The sequence below is a fragment of the Acipenser ruthenus genome, chromosome 15 (genome assembly GCF_902713425.1).
Source record: "Acipenser ruthenus chromosome 15, fAciRut3.2 maternal haplotype, whole genome shotgun sequence".
NCBI lineage: Eukaryota > Metazoa > Chordata > Actinopteri > Acipenseriformes > Acipenseridae > Acipenser > Acipenser ruthenus.
Genome location: NC_081203.1, coordinates 14,165,439 through 14,176,854, shown reverse-complemented (window position 1 = coordinate 14,176,854; position 11,416 = coordinate 14,165,439). Strand labels below are relative to the sequence as shown.

Below are 11,416 nucleotides of genomic sequence, written 5' to 3'. Positions count from 1 at the left end.
GGAGGACAAATACCTTAAGATAACCCTAATCCAAACCCAAAAAGTATTCTACCATTCCTGAACTGAGCAGCATTTTTTTGGCGCTTTAGATCTAATTGTACTTCAATGAGATCTTAGACTGAATGTTTGTATGTGACTGTTCCAATTTTGACCACTAGGGGGATCAGTGTACGGTTTCTTGAAAAATAGCAAAAGCACCGTCCCAAGTCAGAAACGCTCAGAGGAAGAAAACAGCCGACAGGGTTACCTGTGACTTCCCACTCTGCCAAGAAAACCCAAATCGCCTAAACTTCAAATTTCAAAGCTACTGTCTAGAAAGCCATTCCAAGCAGCCCGCAACCAAAGCGGATTCCCATCAGCACAGCTCTGCAAGTGTTTTCTGTTTGAAGCAGATCAATGAAGATTCCTGATGCTTAGGGCTGCGACTCACTCTTGCATTAATGCAAGATCATTTTGTGAATTGAAACTTTTAATCTCAGAATTAACTTTAGAAAAGACATCCTGGTGTCCCGAGACTTTTTGTTTTTTTACGAAGTGGAGAGCGATCTGTGACTCATGTAGACATTTTTTCCTAATGTTAGTTTGGTAATCTATAAAGGTTTTAACAGAAAAACAAATCTCAAAAGTGCATTATTGTGAGCTCTCAACAAACTGATTGATTGCATTCTGAGTCATTCTCCAGTTTGATGGGGTCCATTCAATTGGGAAGGTGGAGCACTGAGAGAGATTAGCATATCCCCTTTCCCTCAATCTGTGTTCAAGCGTGTCTTGCTTACTTTTTGCTTAAAGAGGGGGCAAGAAGAGGGGGTCGTGGCTGACATTATAAAGGAAAAATAACAGCATCGCCTTCTTGGTTTGCAAAGGATCTGCGTCTTCACAAGCTGCTACAAAACCACAGGCAACAACGGGGGAAGACCCTCAGAAGCATTTAGTGGAGATAACAAAGATTGGGATTTGTTTTTCCTCTTTGAAAATGAAACTTTGGACTTTTCTCCCCTTTCTCTTTTGGTTATTGGTTTTAAACCTTGCTGTGGGATCCGAGTGTGGGGCACCTCGGAGAACGGGGAGGTCTAAAAGGGACTTGGTGCGCGTAAGGGACGCTAGAAACTCCTTCCAAGGGGCTTGTGCCACCAGGTTGCCCCGGGGCAAACGATCCTTGCCCGGAATGGATCGGCGATTGCTCCGCCAGCATCATCGCTCCTCCCAGCCAGTGGAGAGCTCTCCCAGCCGGGGCAAGGCTGTTTATTTTACCGGGAAAAGGGACCAGCTGCGGTTAAAGCCGAGTACAGAGATACCAAGAGGAAATTTCACCCTAGAAATGTGGATCAAACCCGAAGGGGGGCAGAGATCTCCGGCAGTAATTGCAGGTATGTGTTGTCAGTTGAAAGTAACATTGTCTGGTTACTAGTGAATTGATGCGGTTTACCTAAACAACTCGAGGTGTTCCTAATTTAAAGTGAAATAGTAGGTAGGCTACGTTCATTACTACACTCATATCGTGAAGACTTATTGTTTCATATTATTTGAGAGATCGCGTACAACAACAACAACAACAACAACAATAATAATAAGTGGAATTTCTGAAAGTAAAATACTCCGGTAGGTGAAGTACTAGATTACCTGTATTTTTTTGTCATCGCATTTTCTATTATTTGTTTTAATTGATTGCTTAAAGATACAATTCGCATTTTGATTTGCCGCCTTATATCAATTCTAAAGTAATTATCAGAGTATCTGTATCTCAACGAATGGACTCGTAAACTGTAGGATGCATACATTTTATTAGAACATTACGAATTTAATGTGTTTTTTTTTTTTTTTTTTTTTTACAAATGTGTTGCTCTTGGTTTCCCGGGGTTCCTTAGAAACATTTTTAACCTTCGTGCAGCACTTCGTACAGGCTATTCACGACAAGCAGCACACTGAAACCTCACTTACTGTCAAATATATACAATGTAGAAAACAGATGTATAAAATGTGAAAAACTGTTGTGTAGCAAAACGTGCAAAGTCAAAAAGAAAAAGGTAATTTAGGTACGCAACAATGTGAATAATTGATTAAATAAATCTATTTTATCGGGACGTTTGGGACTACAAATCCCTTCAGCTGGATGGAAAAAGCAGTGCTTATATATAAAAACACCCTTAAACGCCTATCGTATCACACGTGGAAGTGATAGAATTGTGATAATTTGGACACACGGTTTCGTGGCCATGAGAAAACGCAGATGCACATACGAGACAACACAAACCTTCATGTTTGGTTGAATACCCTCAGAAGATACAAAAAAAGGGGGGGGGGGAGTTGGTATCAAAGCTACGGGAGTAACAGGAACGAGAGAAATCTCGTATCTATATATGGTGGACTGAGACAAGAAGGTTAACTTCACTGGATTTGTTATGTGGCCATTATTGCCACAGCTCGGAGACTGATCACGATGAAGGCAACACTAGGTCAATCCCATTCCTCCGCTCTTTCCCGGCAGCCTTGGCAGAGCTCTGGAGGTGAGGTGCGTGTTGTTGTTTTGTGTTATCAATCGTTGTGGGTTTGGTTTGTGGTTCTAATGGGATTCACATGGAAATGCAGCTACGTCATGCTAAACCTTGCTGATTTGCTATGCCGGAGAACAGAAGTTTAAGCAGCGGTTCAGTGTTCTTGCGCAGAATCCCGACTTCAGCGTCTTGGGCTTTCGCTGGCTTCACTTACACTAGCGAATGTTTTGCTCGGTGCATCACTGAATATTAAAGCAGCTGTACCGCCCCCAAATTAAAAGCATTAACTACCGGATTCCTCTTGTAAACCGCTCGATAGCGCAGCGTAGTATTTAAAGGGGCAATGACGAAATCTGGGTTGTTTTCACAGGGATTACCCATCGACGGAATGCAATATGTGGAATTATATGACCTGGACTTGGGGAGCCTGACGCTTGATTTGGATTTGTTTTGGGGGATAGATTTGCAATAATTAAGTAATTGGAACTTAACTATGTTGTCATTTGTAGGCTACTTTGTGCATGATAATTTTGTGTTTTAATTCGACGTTTAATACAATTTTATTGGATATTGTATGTCACATAAAACGCCTGCAATAAGTGTATGAAATGATATGACTAATTGTATGTACATTAATAATAATTGCTTTCAGTATTGGAGGGGAAAGAGGGGCTATAGTTGACACAATTTACCAGTCGAGAGGAGAATACAACAGGCGACACTGTTTCCAAGTACAGTAGCGGTTTTTTTTTGCATGGCCTACCATACATAGTGTCAGGTCCATTGTCTTTTGCAACACAAGATGAGTGTTTTAAATTACACTCCATTAGAAAAACCGTGATTTGTGGTCATTGGCAATCAAGAATTGATTTGAGAACGTGTCGTTTCTGATTCGCGCTGATGCTAATGCGCAGTTTACCGGATCTATAGTGACGGCGAGTTAACGGACAGGTTGTCTTTAACAGCAGTGGTTACATGAATGGTATGTGGGCGGGTACGTGGAGCAGAAAGGGCGTGTCTTTTTGGTCTTTGAAGAGTGAAAGTTATTTGGTTTTCCTTTTGATCCCTCCGGCTGCCAACAGAGAGCGTAATCCTCACTTAACAGACACACACACTCAGGCTGTGCGTTAGGGATCCTCTCGCAACTTCCAGCTTTGTATAAAGGGAACGAATCGTGTAGTTTTCCACATACCACGTTTTCTTTCCTAAATAAGACATATTTGTATAACATTACTTTTAACAAGTATTATTTTGTCTATTTATGCACTCCTGTTTATTCATTAATACGTGTATGCATTTATTTTCAATAATCATAGTCTGTACTGTAGAATTTTAATTTAGTAAAAAAAAGGAGGACGTCCCTAATGCTATATCATTTTGTGGTCTATTTGTACCTAGTTGTACTTTTTCAGAAATAAACTGTACAACAATATTCTTATTAGCCTACAATTTACTTTGTAAACGATCGTGTCTACGTCACGAGCCTTTTTTGTTGTTGCTTATATCAACAACATTTTAGCTTATGATATAACTTCACATATTCACAGAATTTTTTTTTTTCAGACCTGTGGCAATACAGTAGTATTTATGGCTAAATTATATGTATGTCGTTCTATGTGTGTGTGACGTACATTGGGCACAGTCCTTGGTTTTTCGTCGGGACGAAGTTCTTTTTATCCTTGTGCATATGTCCCGTCTTTTGTGTTGTTGTTTGTGTGCTGGTTTTATTATTGCAGGCATACACGAAGCAGTCGCAGTGTCTTTTCAGGTCAACTTCTCAATGACACGCAATGTTAAAAGCACTCCACCCCAACCTCTGAATGGACAACAGGATCTAATTTACATAAATCTGGAGCCTTTTCAATCGGGTTTGACAACAGTATGTGTATAGCAGATAGAGGCACCCTCCTCTACCAACACTACAGAGGAGGGATTATTATTATTATTCATTTCTTAGCAGACGCCCTTATCCAGGGCGACTTACAATTGTTACAAGGTATCACATTATACATTATTTCACATTATACAGTTAGCACATTATTTTACATACAATTGCCCATTTATACAGTTGGGTTTTTACTGGAGCAATCTAGGTAAAGTACCTTGCTCAAGGGTACAACAGCAGTGTCCTCCACTGGGGATTGAACCCACAACCCTCCGGTCAAGAGTCCAGAGCCCTAACCACTACGCCACACTGCTGCCTCGATATTCTAGATGAGGTGTTGTCTGTTTACTTTACCTTGGCCAAATCAGTTTGAGCAAGCACGGCAGCTTAAGAGAGTCTTAGCAAAATGGGAAAGGATGAGCCTGGAACTCAAACCTGAACGCGATGTGTGTGCTTGCCTGCATGTGCGTGTGTGTCAGTGTAAGGATCTATTCCTTATGGGCCCTACAACATTGACATCATCACATTCTAACCCCACATGTCCCAGGTTATATATGCTATTACTTCACATGGCTTTGGAAGGTTCTCTTTCCATCTTTTGGATGTGCCCTCCCTGACCATTAACTCATTTCAATAATAACTTAATGAGGAAATTGTTTCTATTGTAGAAGAGTAGTGCGAATGCTGAGCCCTGTGTTGTAACTGGAGCCCCGTGTAGGTCACACAGAAATGACCTGCCGAAAATGCCCTGAAAGGGTTTATATTCGCACTATTTCATTCTCCACACATTGTAAACCAGGACTCTGTAATTGTCTTAACAAACCTCAGCCATTGTTGGTGTCTGTTTTACCAGTGCTTTATAGTTTTAACACTCTGTGTGGCACAGCAAACTACACAGTGCTGTATAGTTTGAACACTCTGTGTGGCACAGCAAACTATACAGTGCTTGTGCTTGTGCTTCCCTTTGCTTTGCCCAGCACAAGGGCATGTGGAATGTTTAAGCTTGATTGAGCTGGCAGTGTGCTTGGGGAAGCAGAGGATGTATGTCTGGTGTGCCAGCCTTCGTTTATATTGGGTGCCCATTCTTCCCGATTGCAGTAAAGAGCTTGAGAGTAGCAGAGTAGTGACTGAGCTGCAAGGCACTCCTGTTCTCATCACATCCATTCATACTTGCCCAGTCTCTGATCATTCCAAGCACCCGAGGGCCTCCTTTCATCAGTGTCACAGTATTTGAAGCACACCTATTTGCTGAGAACGGAATGGAGAATACAAGGCGGGACATGTTTTCCTGTCCGTAGGATTTGAATCATTGCATTTGATTTGAAGGAGGTACAGTTCTCTCTGCATACCAAGGTGAAAGGCAGGTCAGTAATTATAAACTAGTTGGGTTAACGCTAAATTAAAATATTATTATTATTATTGTGAGATATTTCCTGACGCAACTTCCTGTGTTACAGGCATTAGGGACCATGTTGCCCAAAGGAAACGATGTGGGGTAAGGTTGGGTCCTAAAGTAAATAACATGTGCAAAACATCAACAGCGAGACAAGTAATTCATGAGACTGCTGTTCTAAAGATTTCAGGTAAATCTGAAAAGTAAAACAGTTGTATTAATGAGCTTGGAGCTGGAATCGTGTGCTTATTTGCATCCCATCACCACAGTCGCCCTCCTGTTGCTCCGTTGCCACAGTAAAAACAGCCAAACAAATTCATTAACAGCTGTCATCATCCTAGAAGGCATGCTTTCACCTTGCAAAGCTTAACAGGCATTTCTTCAGGCCTGTGCTGCAGACTGGTGTCGAGGGATAAGCTTGTACAGAATGTTCTGCTAGCAGTGGATTTTGCTAAGACTCGATAGTGGTAATTCCATAAATGTTAGCTTTGTGTGTGTTGTGTGCAGGGCAATTGAAATCCATCCTTCGTAACTTAACTCACTGTGCACTGCTGAGGTTGATACAGCCAGCTCACCTGCATTCAGATTGTGGGCTACTGTGCGTATTGATTGGCTCCTTCCACTGGTCACAATCCTCTGCAGGCCTCCTCCACCTCCTCCTCCTGATCCAGGAATTATATAAACAATCATCTTACAGTTATTTGCAGCTATGGCCAAAAGGCATCAACCTGTAGAACTAAATAATTTTGCTTTGTAAAGTCTAATGAAACCTGCTGAGTAGTGTTCCGTTAACATGTTGAATTACACAACACTTTGTAGTTTTCCATCTACTTTACGAATAACTGACAAAAATTGAAATATGTGGCATTTCGAAGTCTAACATGAAATACTGTACTACTATTATGGCTTCCAGTAGACTCTTGCAATATCATTTTGACGTTTGTTTGATTACATGATGTTAAATAAAAGGTATAACTTGTGTTCATATCGTTTTTTCTTTTTTTAAATGATGCCTCATTCCTAAAATTCTAGGCCATAGCTGTAGTTCATCTTTGCATAGCTTGATGATGCTTATTATTATTATTTATTTCTTAGCAGACGCCCTTATCCAGGGCGACTTACAATTGTTACAAGATATCACATTATTTTTACATGGTTACCCATTTATACGGTTGGGTTTTTACTGGAGCAATCTAGGTAAAGTACCTTGCTCAAGGGTACAGCAGCAGTGTCCCCCACCTGGGATTGAACCCACGACCCTCTGGTTAAGAGTCCAGAGCCCTAACCACTACTCCACACTGCTGATGATGTCACCCTAAATAATGTATTTATTTTCTGTTTTACACACTTGTGTTTTTGTCATTTTTATAAATTAATTTATTATACAAGAAGCACTGATTTTTGGAAAACCTTGTTTTGATGCTATGATGTTTTCTTTCATTCATTCATTCAAGTTTTTTTGCATATTCCCTGGCATGCATTTTTGAATGTCAAAATAATCCTTTTGTCATCCATATGGAATCTATTCGGAATCCAGTTTGGAATACAAACATTCTTGAATCAAAGGAATTGTAACTGGAGCACCATATCACAAATGCAGCAAGATGATCTCTCCACCTTCGTGGCATTACCTGAAGGGTTTGATGTCTGAGTGTATCAGATTGTTCAGCTATGGCATTAACCTGGAACATGGGGAGGAGGTGACAGACCCTGTTGCTGAAGTATGTTCCTGCCTGTGGCAAATGTTGTGAAATGTGTAGCGCAAGAGTGTCTCTCTTCATCTTCCCTCAAAAAGTTATGTGTATCGTGTTCCTCTGGACCAACACCAGGGCAATCAGTCAGAAAGACTGAAAGCTACAATCATGGAATATATGAAGGGCAAAGCAGCTTGCTGTTTGCCTCCTATTTTGAAAGTTATTTTGTTAATATATCTTTTTAAATTATTATTATTTTTTATACTGGGTATGACGAAGGTTTGCTCTAAATAGTAGTGATGGGAGAAATAATTGGTTTAATTGGTAATTTGTTGGGGGTAGCGAGATTATAATTTTTTTCTTTACTGTAATATGGTGACTTTATTTTCCAGTTTATTCAAAACTGAATCATTTTTTAAATGTGTAAATCGTTTCCAGCATGAGCAATACAGGGAGAAGGGAAAATGGTGGCTGTGTGGAAGCTTGTAAAATCTGCTTGGTTTTGTCATTGCGGGTTTCTTCAGCTTGGCAGGACAGAATTTGAGCCTCTACTTTTATGGGGAAAATGCAGCAGAACAGGAAAGTTCCCACAGTGTTACTTTAACTATACTAGCAGTGCATTTTTTTAAGCTAATCATCCTTAACCCAGAAGTCTTATTCTATAAATGTACCACACCGCTTTAGAGTAGCATTCCAACACAGCTGAGTCAAAGAGTCACTTGCCATAGCACTGTCAATAAGGTGCAGGGCTACCATCGCCTGCCATCAATGTGTTCAGTCCTGGACAGGAAGCAAGAGGCTGCGATCAACCCTCTATCAAAGTCAGTCAGATGTGCTGTCCTGCCCGTTGACTTGCAACAGGGAGATGCCATTTGTATAGATCACAGAATATTTCAATTTCAATTGAATTACTAATTACCAGTTCTTAGTGACGGACAGGTCATGTACACAAAAGTGTTTGCAATAGATGGCATGTTTTAGTGTGGAGCGCAGGGCTTCTTTCACATCCGCAGTGCCAGTGTGGAGCGCAGGGCTCCCTTCACATCCGCAGTGCCAGTGTGGAGCGCAGGGCTCCCTTCACATCCGCAGTGCCAGTGTGGAGCGCAGGGCTCCCTTCACATCCGCAGTGCCAGTGTGGAGCGCAGGGCTCCCTTCACATCCGCAGTGCCAGTGTGGAGCGCAGGGCTCCCTTCACATCCGCAGTGCCAGTGTGGAGCGCAGGGCTCCCTTCACATCCGCAGTGCCAGTGTGGAGCGCAGGGCTCCCTTCACATCCGCAGTGCCAGTGTGGAGCGCAGGGCTCCCTTCACATCCGCAGTGCCAGTGTGGAGCGCAGGTGCTAGACGGCAGGCTTCCCAGCCTCGTAAACATCACAACATCTCCTGCTATAAGAGTGCGGGTGGTTCAGAACAGGTATTCCCTTTGGATCAGAGAAAGCATTCCGGATTTCCCTCTGGAATCCTCCACTCGCTTGGCGTCAGCTGGGGCTGGGTTTTATCTCTGTTTGTTATTTGCCACTTAGCGGTTGCATTGCAGGATATCACAGATTGTAATTTTCCAGACTTTATGGCACAATTTGTTTTATAGTAACTGGCAGTGTGTGTGGATGCAAGGATAGGATGTGGAGTGAGCACAGTAGCTGCTCCCATCTCTGTTTACCCTTTAGGATGCTGTGATTGTAAAGCAGCCTTCTGAAATAAGACAAATCACACTTTATCAGAGGCCCAAATGCTCACCACGTAAGTAGGGCTTTCCAAAACGACTTGACCCCATTCCTCTCGCTGTAGTCTAACACTGGTGTGCGTCTACCCTGCAGCAGCAACTGTATTGTTTCTGACGTGATACTTTACTCTTTACAACACTAAACTAACACACCCTCATGGTACCTGTACAAAGTGTGACACGGATAGTAGATGCAAAGGTTTGTAATGTAACTTCTACATGAGAACGTGGACAGTTATTTAAGCCATCAACAATTTCTTCAGTTTCATTTCTTACCTGGATATTACCCCATTTTGCCCACCATTCTTGTTATTCCTCCAAGGTCATTCTTTGACAGGCTGAAATCACTTTTAATTTAGTAGTTTCAAGTGTGGTGGTTTCACCACTAGGAGTGTGCAACGGTACTTTCTGACCCCTCTGAAACTGTGTTTTCTAAATAGAAATGTTCCTGTTCCTAATTCTGTTCTCACAGTTGCAGAGGGGCATGAATTACAGTTGCACACTCCTAATGCTTTATTTTCTTTTTGTTTCTTTCTTCAGAAACAGCCCCTTTGGTTCAGGTGCTTGTGCTGTGGACTAAACTTTTGAAAACAATTATAAATTACTTAACCTAAATATGTCACCCTCATTTACTTCTAGCAGATTGAAGCGTGTGTTTCTTTTCAACCTTTCAAACAGTGATAGTGGACTAATACAGTCTTAACACTGCTTGTTCTTTAGTGTCCTACTGGGGGCCTTGTGTCCATGGCGACAGCTTTTACCTACAGTATATTCAGGCTTTGTGTTGTGAAATGCACTCAATTCCAGCACTGCTCAACACTGCTGTACCCTATTCTGAACAGCAGAAATTTAAAAATGCATCCAAAATGCAACAGAAAAGGATAAGTCCTCCGTTTAATTTCGGGGCTTAGTAGTGGCGTAGGTTTAAGTTGTTTATTATTTGTTTTAGAATGAAATGGCAAATGGTGGTGTGTGTGTTTATTTATTTTGTGTGTGTTTCTCTCTCAGACTCTCTCACGTGTATACCATGTTTGTATGACGGTTGTCAGAAGTTAAAGCATGGGAGTACTAGAGCAACGCTTCCCAACCTTTTTCAATGAAGGGACCACCTTGGTGTTGGATGTTTCCCACGGACCACTTAGTACATGTATAAAGTTAAGTGTTTATATATATCTTAATGAGATTCCTGGGCTTGAATCTTCGCTACCAGGTCAGGAAGGAATGCTGTAATTGAAAGTTGCTGATGGCAAAGTTCCCCTTTCTTTTGTTTACATTTTTTATTTTTCAAATCATGCACTGGGGCTCGTGTCGTCCTCGGATCCAGTAAATGCACTGGGGCTCGTGTCGTCCTCGGATCCAGTAAATGTAAATAACAGTGCTGGTACCCACAACCATTACCTTGTGTAGCAAATGAATCTATCCATTTCCAATGCAACGTAGCCTATTACAAATGAATCTATCCATTTCTAACACAACGTAGCCTTTTACAAATGAATCTATCCATTATTATAACAGCAAGAGAACATTCAAAGAGGAGGTTAAATGTCTAAGAGACACAAATGGCAAAATCATAGATGAAGAAAGCAGCGTTCCGGCTGGGTCACGTTTCAGTGTAAGGGGCCAAACTCACGTAGCTGCGTCGTCTTTGTACTGCTAAACTCCTCCCTGTGATCAGTACGGTGCCACGCTCTAGAGCCGTCACGCTCTATCTAATCACTGCACACAGCACAGCTGATCACAACAGAGCCGCCACGCTCTATCTAATCACTGCACACAACACAGCTGATCACAACAGAGCCGCCACGCTCTATCCAATCACTGCACACAACACAGCTGATCACAACAGAGCCGCCACGCTCTATCCAATCACTGCACACAACACAGCTGATCACAACAGAGCCGCCATGCTCTATCCAATCACTGCACACAACACAGCTGATCACAACAGAGCCGCCACGCTCTATCCAATCACTGCACACAACACAGCTGATCACAACAGAGCCGCCACGCTCTATCCAATCCCTGCACACAACATAATCACAATAGAGTCGTTCAGCAGTCCTGCATCGAGTCGGCCTATCCCTGTGAAGGCGTACCACCAACTTTACTTCCTGGTCTGGAGGGAGATTTGCAACTCAGATTCATTTATTCCTATTCACAGGGACACTTAGTCCTATCAAGATGAGGTGTAATTATTTTGGGGACTTGTTTTTATATATTGGGGCAGAGTC

At 42.0% G+C, this 11,416-nt stretch overlaps 1 protein-coding gene across 3 annotated transcripts in view; it reads left to right on the top strand.

The window, feature by feature from the left end:
* The first annotated feature begins 228 nt into the window (after positions 1-228).
* LOC117973974 (pappalysin-1-like) overlaps positions 229-11,416 on the top strand; it is a 202,280-nt gene continuing 191,092 nt past the window's right edge. For all 3 annotated transcript variants that reach the window (XM_058987187.1, XM_058987186.1, XM_058987185.1), the window contains exon 1: positions 229-1,367. In XM_058987187.1, the coding sequence (XP_058843170.1) occupies positions 974-1,367 (394 nt within the window). In that variant the 5' untranslated portion in view covers positions 229-973. The remainder of the gene's footprint in view (positions 1,368-11,416) is intronic.